This window comes from Pantherophis guttatus, chromosome 18 (assembly GCF_059756535.1).
Source record: "Pantherophis guttatus breed Tessera chromosome 18, ASM5975653v1, whole genome shotgun sequence".
NCBI lineage: Eukaryota > Metazoa > Chordata > Lepidosauria > Squamata > Colubridae > Pantherophis > Pantherophis guttatus.
In genome coordinates, this window is record NC_142080.1 from 6,918,051 (window position 1) to 6,933,657 (window position 15,607).

Below are 15,607 nucleotides of genomic sequence, written 5' to 3' on the forward strand. Positions count from 1 at the left end.
TCCTCCAGGTTTCTGGGACTTTTTGACTTTTCAGTTCTGCTTTCTGCAAGAGGACGGACGCCAAACATATCATGGGAGTCCCTAATTCTTCCTTAAGTGATAAAAAGGGGATTTCCTGCAGGAGAAAAACAGATTCCATCATGTGAGATTTACTTTCCCTTTGCTGATTTCTTTTCTCTTCCTGCTGCCTTCCAGGACGGAGCTAAAATGGGGTCGGTCCTCCTGGCATGGATGCTCGCTTCAGGTAAGAGGAATCTCTTAAATTCACCCAAAAAAACACAGAGGAGGAAAGCAAAAGGGCTGCCCCATTTGGGTAGGATTTAGGAAGGTGGGGAGTGACTCCTGTGAACTGCAGCTTGTTTGAAGATCCAGTAGTGGCCAAAATTGTGGAAAACCTTTTGGGGAAAAGTGTATTTTTGAGGTTTGATGGCTAATAACACCACTTTTGGGGGGCAGTTTCAAGATAATCCTTTTTTATATACATATAAAAGATTTTTTTATATATATATATAAGAGTTTTTATTGAATAAACAAGATTATAACAATTCAACGTTTTCGGTTTGGCTACGTGCAATTATGTTATATACATTATGTAAATAGTATCGAATAAAGTTTATATAGTTTAAAATTTAAATATTCAATATTTATACATTATTACATTGTCAGTTATAGTAGATCTTATTACTTTACCTATATATGTTGCATAAATAGTTTGATACCGTTTCCCTTAATTCAGATTAACATTTATATTTATTTCCCAGCCACCTATACCAAAATAATCCTATTCCACTGCTGGAATGGCCTGGGAATAGCCCAGACCTTCACCCAATTGGAAATCTATGGAGCCGACTCAAGAAACTTTGTTAGTCAGAAGCGACTCAGCAATAAAACCCAGTTAATAGAAACCATTATTCAATCTTGGTTTCACATTAGAACAGCTGCAGAACTCAAAGACTTGGTTCACTCCATGGGAAGACGTTGTAAGGCTGTAATTCATGCTAAAGGTTACCCAACGAAGGATTAACTGATATGGGGATCATTTTTGTATATCTCATTTTTTTCTACGGTGATCATTTTTGTATATCTCATTTTTTCTATGGTGATCATTTTTTGTATACCTCATTTTTTCTATGGTGATCATTTTTTGTATACCTCATTTTTTCTATGGTGATCATTTTTTGTATACCTCATTTTTTCTATGGTGATCATTTTTTGTATACCTCATTTTTTCTACGGTGATCATTTTTGTATAGTATATCTCGTGTTTCCCTTTTCTTCTTTATACCGTAACTGCTCTTCTAATAGCAAGTCCTTCATAAAAGTGATTGCGTTACATTCTGGATTAAATTATCTTTCCATTGATATATCATTTTATGGTACTACTCCCCAAAAAAGTAAAAAGTGGTGTTATTAGCTAGTTTTAAAATGCACTTTTCCCAAAAAGTTTCCAGAATTTTGGCCACTACTGTAGAATATAGAATAAGGAGGCCGCTGGGATAACGATCATAATTTAATAGAGCTGGAAGGGACTTAGGAGGTCATCTAGTCCAACCCCCCGCCCAAGCAGGAGACACAACACCATTTCTGACAGATGGCAGTCCGGTTTCTTCTTGAAAGCTTCCAGTGATGAAGCTCCCACAACTTCTGAAGGCAACTTCTGTTCCACTGTTTAATTGTTCTCCCTGTCAGAAAATTTCTCCTTATTTCTAAGTTGAATCTCTCCTCGATCAGTTTTCACCCATTATTCCTTGTCTGGCCTTCGGGTGCTTTGGAAAATAGCTTGACCCCCTTCCTCTGTCTGGCAGCCCCTCAAATATTGGAAGACTTGTTATCCTGTCTCCCCTGGTCCTTCTCTTCACTAGACTACCCATGTCCAGTTCCTGCAACGTACGTTTTGTTTGGGCTGGACTAGATGACTTCTGAAGTTCCTTCCAGACCTGTAATTCTACCTTTCTTCACAGGACATATTTGAGCTCGGGTTGGAGATTTGACTCAAGATGAAGTCTTCACAGTGTAGAATAGAATTACTGTATATATAAGTATATAATTATATATATCGCAGATGAAAATGTGATTAAGAAAATATTGGAATGTGCAGAAATGAATAGATTAACACTTGCAATTAGAGGGAAGGAAGAATCTGATTATTATACTAGATGGGATTTATTTTATCCATGGTTAGAGAATAAATATGAAAGTAACGTATAGTAAAGTTAAATAAGTTAAGAAATGTTATGATAATAGATATGCTAAGTATTAAATATTCATATGAAACTAAGAGTAGATATAAATAATGAATATGGTGGTAAGCTTTACACAAAAAAATGTGTACCCAGATGACACACTGTTTAATGAATGATGGAATGTTTTGTATTAATAGAAAAAAAAAAGAGAATTATATATTTATTTATTTTATTTTTTATTTATTTTATTTTATTTCTATACCGCCCTTCTTCTGCGGGACTCAGGGCGGTGTATAGCCAAGATAAAACATAGCATATAAAATTTAAAAAACACTTTAAAAAACAATTAAATAATTTTGGCCCAAGTTTAAAACAACCCAATTAAAACCAAATTCAATTATACTTAAGTATATACTCAATTATATATACTTTTACATGTAGATATATTTTTTTTCTTGTAGCTCTATGCATGTCGAGGGCCTACACACCAACGCAGGTGTTAGGAGTAGCGGGGAGCTCTGTTTTATTCAAAGCAGCCCCCCCTCCCAATTTTCACATCCGGGAGTTCATCTGGCGTTCCTTCACGCCTTCGGAAGAGTTGGTGGCCACCTCGTTCAAGGGAACCCCAGAGATCCAGTACCAGTCCCGTTACTACGGAAGGACTCGGCTCCACAACTTCACCTTGGAGATCGATCCAGTGGATTTAGAAGATGCTGGGATTTTCTCCGTTCTGCTGGTGGACACCACAGGACAAATGAAACAACAAGCTTTTCAGCTGAAGGTTTACGGTACGCTGCGCTATCACACACACAAAAAAAGGCGTGTCAGAACCCCTGTTTATTAATTTGTTTTTGGGGGGGGGTTGGCTGAAATAAGGACCTGTTTTGATTTGTTTTTTTCATTCCCTTCCCATCTAGAACAGAGGTGGGTTTAACATAATTTTACCACCGATTCGCCGTGCACTGAAACCGGTGTCCGCACCGGTTCGCGCAAACCTTTGGCAGAAATTTGGCCAAGGACGCGGAACCGGTAGTGATGGCTGGCTGGCCACGCCCCTGAACCGGTCCCCTGGTCGCCACTCTCGCCCCGCCTACCATGTTCATTGCCACTATGTTCTTCGCACAGGCGCATCCCATTCCCTTGCAAGTCCAATGGGATGCGCCTGCGCGAAGAACATGGCGGCGACGGCTGCAGCTTTTTCCGCGACCTCCGATACTTTTCGACAGCCTGTGGCTGGGAGCCGGTCAGCTTGCCTTACGGACTCTGGACCACTCGCTAGGGCGTCTAGTCGCTGACCCTAATTAGTAGGCAGTGGTGGGATTCAAATAATTTAACAACTGGTTCTCTGCCCTAATGACCAGCTGGGTAGGCGTGGCTTGGTGGTCATGTGACCGTGTGGGCGTGGCCAACTCAACATCACTCAGGTCGATGGGTGCTTCGCCTTAGCTGTTACAATGTAATAAGGGTTAACCCGAGAGGCAGTTTCTGTAAGCAGGGCAATAAAGATTAGGCTAGAAACAATACCAGAATGTTTCAGTTCCTTACAAGATTAGCCCTGTAAAGTGGGAAAAAAACAAAATAAGATTTCTTCCAACAACCGGTTCTCCGAACTGCTTAGAAAGTTAACAACCAGTTCTCCTGAATAGGTGCGAACTGGCTGAATCCCACGGGATGTTAAATTGGGAGGCTGGATGGAAACCTTTGCTGCTTTGATCCCTACCCCACGTTGCCCCCTCTCCTGATTTTTTGGCCTCGCTCTTCTTCCAGATACGATTTCGACCCCAGTCATCCGGCTGTTCACCGAAGAAAAGGACATAAATGGCTCCTCCGAATCTTGTCTACTGTTTTTGAGTTGCCATGCAGCCAGTAGGACTAATGTCACTTACGAGTGGGCAGGGATGGGGGGTAAGACTGGCCCAAGACTGAAACATTGGCACATGGAGGAGGGCCAGCTGCTACGGATCAAGCTAGATCCCAAGGAAGCTTTCCAAGTGAGCTACACCTGTACGGCCTCCAATGCCATCATCCACAAATCAGCCACCGTCGAGCTCCGTGACTCCTGCCAACAATCTTCAGGTAAGTTGCCAATTTGGGGGTTAACCTGAATCCCATTTCCCCAACTGGCCCATTCTCAAGATATTGGGACTATGAGCTAGTCCTCGACTTATGACCTCAATCAACCCCCAAAAACTTTAATTTTGCTAAGGGAGATAATTCAGTGAGTTTCACCCCCTTTTACGAACTTTCTTGCCCCGGGTTGCTAAGTGGATCAACGCAGTTGTCATCTTCATGACGTCGTCGTTCAGTGAATCTGGTCGCAAAAGGAGATCACATGACCCCTGGACACTGCGACCGTCATAGATGTGGGTCAGTTGCCAAGCACCCCAATTTGATCACGTGACCACGGGGATGCTTTTCAGTCGCAAGTCTGAAAAACGGTCAAAAGTCGCTTTTTTCAGTGCCGTTGTAGCTTCAAGCGGTCACTAAATGAACTGTTGTAAGTCGAGGACTAGCTCTATCTCTTCATGCCCAAGATGATCTACAGGGACACCCAAACTGTTTCTGGAATCTCTGGGTTTTTTTTCCAGTGGTGGGATTCAAATAATTTAACAACCGGTTCTCTGCGTTAATGACCGGATGGATGGGCGTGGCCATGCTGGGCGGGGCCAGGGGATGTGAAAGGCAGCACTCGGTCTCCTTTACCCCCTGGGAAAGAAAACGGGCCACGGGGGGACAGACTGCCTACCTGCACCCCGTTTTGGGCCTAGGAAGCCTCTCTGCACTTGCCTTTGGAGCCAAAATGGGGCACATGGGGACCCCTGGAATGGCGGGGCAGCAAGGGGCGGGGCCAGCCAGCAATTTAACCACTGGTTCGCACAAACCAGCACGAATCAGCTGAATCCCACCACTGGTTCCTCCCCCCCCCAGCTTTTTCATTTGATTATCATTGAATTTGATAATTCGACCAGTTCGTTCTCACAGGGAGGGACTACTCAGGGTACCGTCAGTCAAATTATGCCGACTGGCGACTCCCAGGGGGAGGGCCTTCTCTGTGGGGGCTCCAACCCTTTGGAATGAACTGGCCCCCGGAGATACGGAATATCCCTGATCTCCGTGCTTTCCGCCGTGCCCTCAAGACCCTGATGTTCCAACAGGCGGGGCTAAACATACGAACATGCGAATGATTTTTTTAAATGTGATCTAATTCTGGGTTTTATTTAATTGACCAAACTAAGTAACAATTTTAATTAGCAATTTCATGATGTTTGTGTGTCTATATTTTTTCTTGACTGTACACCGCCTTGAGTCCTACGGGAGAAAGGCGGTATAGAAATATAATAAATAAATAAATAAATAAATAAATAAATAAATAAATAAATAAATAAATAAATAAATAAATAAATTTAAAATCTCCCCTACAGCATTTGCTCTCCAAGGTGGAGATGGGGAAGATTGCATTTGGAAAGAGTTGCTCTGAGCATGTGCAAAGGGCCTCCTCTCCTTATCCTTCAGCATGGGGGCGAGTGGAAGTTTTCCAAACAAGGCATCTAAGCCTCTCCGTTAAGAGTGATGTGTGCGAAGTCACACAACCCAGCCTTGCTGATTTGCAGTGTTTAACATGCTAGACAAGTTGAGCTTCCCTAATAGTTTGTATTCTGCTTAGTAAGAATATGCCTTATTTTTATTCTACTAAAGTATAGCCTTCGTTAAGACCACACTTTGGAATATTGCAGTTTTGGTCACCACAACACGAAAAAGAGGTTGAGACTCTGGAAAGAGTGCAGAGAAGAGCAACAAAGAGGATTAGGGGATGATTGGAGGCTAAAACATACAAAGAACGGTCGCTGGAATTGGTTATGTCTAATTTATTAAAAAGAAGGACCAGGGGAGTCGTGATAGTAGTCTTCCAATATTTGAGGGGCTGCCACAAAGAAAAGGGGGTCAACCTACCATATTTTTTGGAGTATAAGACGCTCCGGAGTATAAGACGCACCTTAGCTTTTGGGGAGGAAAATAAGAAAGAAAAAAAAATCTGCCTCTGCCTACCAGCTTCCATCGGTATTGATCTGGCTAGCGTCCTGTCAGTGTGTGAGTGAGTTAAGGGCTGTTTGGAAACTGAAACAGTATTTGCTGTGTGAGCAACAAAGGAGACAGCAAGGAGCCTGAGCGTGACTTAACTCAACTGTTCTGTGCTAAAGCTGCATGCTGCTCTGAAACTAAAACTGAAACTGAAACTCCTCTCCTCTGCTTGGGTTTTGCTTGTATTTACTACCAGGTTGGAAAACCTGCTTTTGGTATTGGGTATTTACTTCATGTGTTATATTACATATAAAGAGAAGTTACTGAATCCTGTTGAATCAGTTACTTGTGTGTGCTTTCTGGATGTGATTGCTGCTGGAAACTCTGACAGTCCTCGCAGCAAATAGCGAAAAGCCAGGTCAGCTTCAACACATTATTGCAGCCTGATTCAGCACGAGCAGCTGATTGGCGGGTGAATCGGCCTCCCGGAATACCCCCAATCAGCTGTTCCAAGTTGCAGGGATTGCCACAGACCATCGCCGCCTCCATGCCTCGTGTTTTTGACCTCGTGGGCAGGGCTACATTCGGTGTATAAGACGTACCCAAATTTTCACCCTCTTTTAGGGTGGGGAAGTGCATCTTATACTCCAAAAAATACGGTATTTTCCAAAGCACCAGAAGGCCAGACAAGAAGCAATGGATGGAAATTAATCAAGGAGAGAAGCAACCTAGAACTAAGGAGACGTTTCCTAACAGTGGGGACAATTAACCAGTGGAACGACTTGCTACCAGACGTTGTGGGTGCTCCATCACTGGAGCACTTTAAGAAGAGACTGGACATCCCTTTGTTTGAAACGGTATAGATTAGAGCTTGACCAAGGGGCTGGACTAGAAGACCTCCAAGGTCCCTTCCAACTCTGTTCTTCTATGTTCTCCAGAAGGTGAGAAGAAGACCGCACACACTCTCAGGGAGCTTCTCTTGATCGTCATCCCAGTGGTCTCCTTCTTCTTCTTGCTGGCAGTCCTTTCATGCGTGTGCTACAAACAGCATTCCGGTAAGTACGGCTACTTTGATTAATTGTTCTCACCGTCACGAAATTTCTCAATTCTTTTTCATTATTATTTTTTTATTTGATTTATATGCCGCCCTTCTCCGGAGACTCAGGGAAGCAATAGCCTTCATACTTTTATATATTTTATACAAAGTCAGCTTATTGCCCCCACAACTGGGTCCTCAATTTACCTACCTTAGAAAGGATGGAAGGCTGAGTCAACCTTGAGCCTGGCGAGATTCGAACCTGCAGTAATTGCAGGCAGCTGGTCTTAATAACAGGGTGCTTTAGACCAGTGGTCCCCAACCTTTTTATCGCCGCGGCCCGCTGAGCGCGCGCAGGGGTGGGGGCACGGCCCAGGAGCTTTTGCACACGGCCCATTGCGCACGGCCCAGGAGCCTTTGCGCTGCAGCGTTCATGTCCCCCGGCCGCTGCGCGGCCCGGTGCCAGGTACTCCACGGCCCGGCACCGGTCCGCGGACCGGGGGTTGGGGACCACTGCTTTAGACCACTGTACTACCAAGGCTCAATTCTAGATTGCATCTCTTTTTGATAACTTCCGACGAACAAACGAACACTCTAGCAGGGCCTCCTCTTACTACACAGGCTCTTAAAGGGATAACAGCCAAAGACCCTGTTGACTCATACCCTTCATTGCATCAGCTAGTGAGTTCTTAAATTATCACCTTGACATACTTCTTGTCCTGCCCTCGGGTGCTTTGGAGCAGGGGTGAAATCCAGCAGGTTCTAACAGGTTCTGGAGAACCGGTAGCGGAAATTTTGAGTAGTTCGGAGAACTGGCGAATACCACCTCTGGCTGGCCCCAGAGTGGGGTGGGAAGGGAGATTTTGCAATATCCTTCCCCCAGGAGTGGTGAGAGAAGGGGGATTTTGCAGTATCCTTCCCCTGGAGTGGGGTGGGAATGGAGATTTGCAATATCCTTCCCCCAGGAGTGGGGAGAGAAGGGGGATTTTGCAGTATCCTTCCCCTGGAGTGGGGTGGGAATGGAGATTTTGCAGTATCCTTCCCTTGCCACGCCCACCAAGCCACACCCACAGAACCGGTAGTAAAAAAAAATTTGGATTTCACCACTGCTTTGGAGAATAGATTGACACCCTCTTCTCTGTGACAGCCCCACAAATATTGGAAGACTGCTATTATATTACCCCAAATCTTTCATTAGATTAGACATATCCAGCTTCCACAACCGTTCATTGTATATTTTATCCTCCAGACCCCTAATCATCGTTGTTGCTCTTCTCGGCATCCTTTCTAGAGTCTCAACATCTTTTTTTTATTATTATGGTGACCAAAACTGGACACAGTATTCCATATGTGGCTTCAGTAATGCCGTATAAAGGGGTACAAACATTTCACGCATAAACATCTTGTTCAACAAATGTTAATATCTCTTTATAGGGAAGAAAATGTTCTACAAAGTTCCCGGAAATGAGTCGATCCAGCTTTAGCAGACGGGAAACGCAGATCTTCCTTAGGTTACTCCGGCTGAGAAGGTGGAAGGTGTTTTGTGGGGGAAAAAAATTGAGAAGTGGGAAGAAGTCGTGTTTGGTGGAAAGAGACTTCCCTTCTAACCCCCCAGAGAACTGAACATTGTCCTCTGGGTCTCGATACTACAACTCCCAGAGTTCCTCAGGCGCCACAGCAACCACTGAGAATTCTGGGAACTGAAGATTGTCCTCTGAGTCTCGATACTACAACTCCCAGAGTTCCTCAGGCACCACAGCAACCACCGAGAATTCTGGGAACTGAAGATTGTCCTCTGAGTCTCGATACTACAACTCCCAGAGTTCCTCAGGAACCACAGCAACCACCGAGAATTCTGGGAGCCGAAGATTGTCTTCTGGGTCTGGGTACTACAACTCCCAGAGTTCCTCAGGCACCACAGCAACCACTGAGAATTCTGGGAGCTGAAGATTGTCCTCTGGGTCTCGATAGTACAACTCCCAGAGTTCCTCAGGCACCACAGCAACCACCGAGAATTCTGGGAGCTGAAGACTCTCATCTGGGTCTGGGTACTACAACTCGCAGAGTTTCCCAGGCACCACAGCAACCACCAAGAATTCTGGGAGCTGAAGATTGTCCTCTGGGTCTCGATACTACAATTCCCAGAGTTCCTCAGGCACCACAGCAACCACCGAGAATTCTGGGAGCTGAAGACTCTCATCTGGGTCTGGTTACTACAACTCGCAGAGTTTCCCAGGCACCACAGCAACCACCGAGAATTCTGGGAGCTGAAGATTGTCCTCTGGATCTCGATACTACAACTCCCAGAGTTCCTCAGGCACCACAGCAACCACCGAGAATTCTGGGAGCTGAAGACTCTCATCTGGGTCTGGGTACTACAACTCGCAGAGTTTCCCAGGCACCACAGCAACCACCGAGAATTCTGGGAGCTGAAGATTGTCCTCTGGGTCTCGATACTACAATTCCCAGAGTTCCTCAGGCACCCTCCACAGCAACCACTGAGAATTCTGGGAGCCGAAGCCAAGACAAGCACTTTTGAGAATTTCTGAGGAACCAAAGATTGTCCTTCAGGTCTGTGAATGACAATCAATCAAATCTTGATTATAGTCATGGACCAGCATATTGTGAACTACAACTCCCAAGTTTCCCCAACCAGCACAGCCGCTGCTGAGAATTTTGGGAGCTGGAGACTGCCCTTCAAATCTGTCAACAGGCCACGCGCAACCTTTTAATTTCTGAGCCAAAACTCCAGCAGTCCCTATTTTGTTTTAATCAGCAATAAGGCAAATAAATGCCTATTTTTAAAAGGAATAAATATGGATCTCTCTCATCTCTCTGACTCTCTCTTTTTCTGTCTCTCTTTCTGTCTGTCTCCCTTTTTTCTCTATCTCTCTCTCCTCTCTCTGTCCGTCTCTCTCTCGCTGTCTCTCTCATGTCTGTTTTTCTCTGTCTCTCTCATCTTTTTTCTCTTTCTCTCTTTTCTCTCTCTCTCTCTCATCTTTGTCTCTCTCTGTCTGTCTGTCTCTATCTTTGTCTCTCTCTGTCTGTCTCTTTCTCTCTCTTTCTCTTTCACTTTCTCTCTTTTCCTGGGAAGCTGGCTGGGGAAATTCCTTTAAGATCCCCAACCATGAGACTTTTGCAAAAGGAAATAGAGGATTGTCTTAGCATGCGCTCCAGTTTCACTTTTGAGTTCTGCAATATCCATGTTTATTTCCAAAGGTCAAATAAACCCACAGTTGTCCTTTTTTCTTTTAAAAAAAAGCTTCATTTTCTTGTTGCAAACAGCACCATCTACTGGCTTTAAATAAGGAATTTGCAAATTCTTTTTTTTTTTTTAAAGAAAGTATCCTTTCATTTAGGAACTCCTAATTATCGGACCCCCAAGTTCTCCATTTACAACCAGAATTGAGACCAGAATTTTCCTTGCTAAGCAAAGCAGCTGCTAAGCAACTCATGCCCAATTTTACCTCTTTTCTTGCCACGATTGTTAAGGGAATTACAGTCGTTCAAGCTTTCCCCCCGGAGAGTTATTGTAGAAACCTTTTGGGAAAAGTGTATTTTTGAGATTTGATGGCTAAATAACACCACTTTTCTTTTTTTGGAGTTTCAAGGTAATTCTATTCCACTGCTGGAATGGCCTGGGAATAACCCAGACCTTCACTCAATGGAAAATCTATGGAGCTGAATTAAGGAACTGGTTAGTCAGAAGCGACCCAGCAATAAAACCCAGTTAATAGAAGCCATCATTCAATCTTGGTTTCACATGAGAACAGCTGCATAACTCAAAGACTTGGTTCCCTCCATAGGAAGACGTTGTAAGGCTGTAATTCATGCTAAAGGTTACCCAACGAAGGATTAATTGACATGGTATCTCTCATTTTTTCTATGGGGATAATATTTTGTATCTCTCGTTTTTTCTATGGGGATAATTTTTTGTATCTCTCATTTTTTCTATGGGGATAATTTTTTGTATATCTCATTTTTTCTATGGGGATAATTTTTTGTATCTCTCATTTTTTCTATGGGGATAATTTTTTGTATATCTCATTTTTTCTATGGGGATAATTTTTTGTATCTCTCATTTTTTCTATGGGGATAATCTTTGTATCTCTCATTTTTTCTATGGGGATAATCTTTGTATCTCTCGTTTTTTCTATGGGGATAATTTTTGTATCTCTCGTTTTTTCTATGGGGATAATTTTCGTATCTCTCGTTTTTTCTATTCTATCCCACTGCCCTCTCTTCATCTCAAGTCTCTTCCGTTCTAATCCCACTCTATTCCCTTATGGCATCCTTTCCAGTGGTGGGTTTCAAAAATTTCAGTGGGTGTGGCTAGGTGGGGGGAGGCATGTGACTGAGTGGGCGTGACCAACTTGACGCCACTCATGCCCAGTCACATGACACCCCCCCACCTAGCCACGCCCGTAGAAAAAGGTAGGATTTTTTAATTTTAATTTCCACCTATCTACCCCCACCCTCCCTTCGCCAATCGCCCCCCCCCCCGTTTCCCCTCCTTTAGTGGCCCCAGTCCTAACCCCGCTTCCTCCCTCATCACCGCCTCTTTGTTTGAGCTGCTTACCTTCTGCGGTGGTTGGTCCAGAGTCTGGAAGGCAAGCTGACAGGAGTTTTTGGCGGCCCGCAGCTAGCTGCCGCTGCTGGAAAGCGGCTCTCAAAAGAGGAGGGGCCTGGCCGCAGGCCGCCGAAAAGTACCGGTGGAAAAAGCTGCTGCCGTCACCGCCATGGACTTGCAAGGCAATGGGATGCGCATGCGCGAAGAACATGGCAGTGATTAACATGGCAGCCAGCGCGAGTGAATGGCGACCGGAGGACCGGTTCAGGGGCGTGGCCAGCCGGCCACTGCTACCGGTTCGGCAACCGTAGTCAAATTCCCATCACCAGTTCGCATGAACCGGTGCGAACCAGCTGAATACTACCTCTGATCCTTTCCTTTCCCTCTGCTCTCCCATTCTCTTTCCCTTCCCTTCCCTTAGTCCTTCCTTCTTCCCATTCTTCCCTTTCCCTTCCCTTCATCCTTCCTCCCATTCTTTCCTTTCCTTCCATTTTTGTCCTTTTCTTCCCATTCTTTCCTTTCCCTTCATCCTTCCTCCCTCCCTTTCCCCTTCCCTTAGTCCTTCCTTCCTATTCTTTCCTTTCCTTCCATTTTTGTCCTTCCTTCTTCCCATTCTTTCCCTCCATCCTTCATCCCATTCTTTCCTTCCCTCATTGTCCTTCCTTCATCCCATTCTTTTCCTTCCCTTCCTCCCATTCTTTCCTTTCCCTTAGTCCTACTTTCCTTCCTCCCTTTCCCTTCCCATCCCATCCCGTTCTATCCTATTCTATCCTTCCTAGCCCTTTCATGGCTAAAACCCAAAGGGGAGCATCTTATCAGAATTAGGGATGGATGCCTTGCATACCTCTGTTCTCAAAGATTTTTCCTTCCATCCCCTCATTGGAAAATGCTTCCCTCTTTCCCCCCACCTAAAAAAAAACCCTGGGAAAGGCCTCTTTCTTGTCCAGAAACCAAAACTAAAAACGGGCATAAGACCCAAATCACATCATCTCAGCAATATCAAGGCAGAGCAGCAGAAGCCAAAAAAAGGTTTGCAAAAAAATAAAAAGACAGCAGCAAAACCAGAAACGGCAGGTTGAGCCCATTCAGTCAAAAAATTAAAATAAAATAAAAATTGGGGTGGAAACCTGCCGGGAAAATGCTCCCGAATCTCTCCAGGATTTGTGGGTGGTTTCCCTGCCACCCACCCACCCACCCCAAGACCCCAAACTTCTCTCCTTGCTTGGCCAGATATCCGAGCTCACAATTCGGAGCGACAAAACCCACAAGGCTGAAACCAGTGAAAATCAAATTCCCAGGACCTATCAATGCAGGAGAGGGTGGGCAGCGTTTTTCCTGAACGAGGGTGAAGCCCCCAGAGCTCGCTGCAACGGATCAGGTTCTTCCTTATTCCTGTTTCTTTGAGAAATGTTCCTTTTTTAAAACATTTTTTTTTTTTTGAGTGAGAGCCAAAGAACGAAGCACGGGGGGAAAAAAGAAGATTCAAGTCACAGGTTTACTGCGGTGCAAAACTGCTCAGCTCGAAAGAGAGAGAGAGAGAGAAAGAGATCCGTATTACTGGGCCATTGGTTCAAAAGCTGTGCAACAATCCCTATTCACCCCCCCTGCTTTCCCACCCCCCCAAGCTGGCTGCACTTGGGGAGGGGGGCGAGGGGGGGAAAGAGAGAACAGGGCTAAAACTTTTGCAAGAGAAAAGCGGATCCAGAGACATCCGGCTGGGCTATCCTGACCCACCCACCCACCCACCTTACAAAAATAGAAATTTTCCATTTCCGCTCGTTCCGTCCTTGCAAAAGGACCGTTTCTTGCTTTTCCTTAGGAAGGGCCAAGCCAAAAACATTTACAGGTGTGCAATGCATTCAGGTGTGCACTAATGCACACACACACTCTCGTGTCCAGCCGAGGGAAGAAGGGAGGGAAGAAAAAAACCCGAAGGACAAAAAATAAGTGTGTAGAAAAAAAAAAAAAAAAAGCTCTACCCTCGTCAAATGAAAAGAGAAATTCTCAAAGCTGAGAACCGCCTCGGTTAGTAAAAACACCGCCTCTCTCTCTCTTCCTCTTTCTCTCACACACTCTCTCTCTTCCCCCCAAATGAAACAAGGGACCCTCGCCCTCCAACCCTGATTTTTCGACAGGCTGACGCTCCGTCCCGGGTCGACACAAACAGATTTGAAACCAGGGGCTAGGGCTGGTGCAACGGGACAAGTCTGCGTTGTCTCTTGTTCGGGTCGAAGACACGGCTAACGATTCCTCCGAAAAAGGTGTTAAGCCAAGGTTAAAACATGGCCTGTTGTCCACACCGCTGCAAGTCCTGTAGAAACTGGTCACTGTCAGCGTTTGGCGGCCCGAGTTAAGACATCCGGCTTTTCTTCTTTGGGCCCCCACCTCCCCACTGATTTCTGCCGTCACAATGAGGAGGAGGAGGGGGCCTGGGTCTTCTTAAATCCGTTTTTTTTTTCCATTTTATTTGGGGTGGGGGAAAGAGAAGAGGAGGGGGAAAAAACGTCCATCGGGGTCAGGCAAGGGAGGGAGCACGGCTCGCTCAATGGGAGGCAGAAGAAGGCAGTTCTAGTTTTTGAAGTCGGCGTCTGCGCAGTTCGGCTGCGTTGGGCTCTTCCGGAGAGGAAGGGTCCCCGTCGTGGCTGGAGGGCTGCGTGGACCCCTCTGCTTTGTCTGGAGATGTATCTGGAAACAACCAAAGAAAGAATAATTCGACAGGGGTTTAATTGGCTCTGATAAAGGGGTTTAAAAAGTGCCTGGTTTTTGCCCCCTTTTTATTTTAAACTGGGTTGCATTTGTTCAAATTATTTTTGGCGCGGCAGGAAGTCCTTGATTTACGGCCACAATGGGACTGGAGTCCCTACAGTAGTGGCCAAAATTGTGGAAATCTTTTGGGGAAAGTGTATTTTTTGAGGTTTGATGGCTAATAACACCACTTTTTGGGGGAGTTTCAAGAGAATCCTATTCCACTGCTGGAATGGAAATGCCTGGGAATAGCCCAGACCTTCACCCAATTGAAAATCTATGGAGCTGACTCAAGAAACTGGTTAGTCAGAAGCGAGCCAGCAATCAAACCCAGTTAATAGAAGCCATCATTCCATCTTGGTTTCACATGATTAACAGTTGCAGAACTCAAAGACTTGGTTCACTGAATGGGAAGACGTTGTAAGGCCGTCATTCATGCTGAAGGTGACACAAGTAAGGATTAACTGACATGGGGATAATTTTTGTATATCTCGTTTTTTTCTACGTGTTTCACTTTCCTTCTTTATACCGTAACTGCTATTCTAATAGCAAATCCTTCATAAAAATTATTGCATTACATTCTGGATTAAATTATCTTTCCATTGATATAGTGGTGTTATTAGCTAGTTTTAGAAAATACACTTTCCCCAAAAAGGTTTCCAACAATTTTGGCCATAAAACAATATTGCAAATGATGGAGTTGCTGAGCGAGTCGTCATTGCACCAGATCTGATTTTACAACCATTTTTACTGTGGTCGTTAAATGAACCCGGCTCCCCCACCACCACTCCGCCATTGACACTGCTTGTTGGAAGCTGGCTTGGCAGGTCGCGAATGGCGATCACGTGACCCCTGGATGCTGCCACTGTCCTGCAAATGCAGGCTGGAATTCTGGGAGTTGAAGTCCACACATCTTAAAAGGTTGGCAAAGGTTGGGAAACGCCGGTCTACAGGTAGTCCTCGACTTACAACTGTTTGTTTTAGTGACCTACGTTACAACGGCACTGAAAAAAGACCGTTTTTCACACTTAACGACCGTGTGACTAACTTATC

General features: G+C 44.9%; 2 protein-coding genes across 2 annotated transcripts in view; one reads left to right on the forward strand and one right to left on the reverse strand.

The window, feature by feature from the left end:
• SLAMF8 (SLAM family member 8) lies at positions 1-14,344 on the forward strand. Its single transcript, XM_060694377.2, has 5 exons — positions 1-244; positions 2,645-2,971; positions 3,951-4,259; positions 7,142-7,258; positions 8,674-14,344. The coding sequence occupies exons 1-5, from the start codon at positions 208-210 to the stop codon at positions 8,721-8,723; spliced, it is 840 nt and encodes a 279-aa protein (XP_060550360.2). The 5' UTR covers positions 1-207; the 3' UTR covers positions 8,724-14,344.
• Positions 13,286-15,607, reverse strand: part of SYVN1 (synoviolin 1) — a 25,960-nt gene continuing 23,638 nt past the window's right edge. The window contains exon 16 of the mRNA XM_087880920.1: positions 13,286-14,494. Coding sequence (XP_087737046.1) covers positions 14,352-14,494 — 143 coding nt within the window. The 3' untranslated portion in view covers positions 13,286-14,351. The remainder of the gene's footprint in view (positions 14,495-15,607) is intronic.

Coding starts and splice junctions, on each gene's coding strand:
- SLAMF8 (XM_060694377.2), top strand. CDS start 208: ATGGGGTCGGTCCTCCTGGCATGGATGCTCGCTTCAG. Junction 245..2,644: donor GGCATGGATGCTCGCTTCAG/GTAAGAGGAATC, acceptor TTTTTCTTGTAG/CTCTATGCATGTCGAGGGCC. Junction 4,260..7,141: donor CTCCTGCCAACAATCTTCAG/GTAAGTTGCCAA, acceptor TATGTTCTCCAG/AAGGTGAGAAGAAGACCGCA.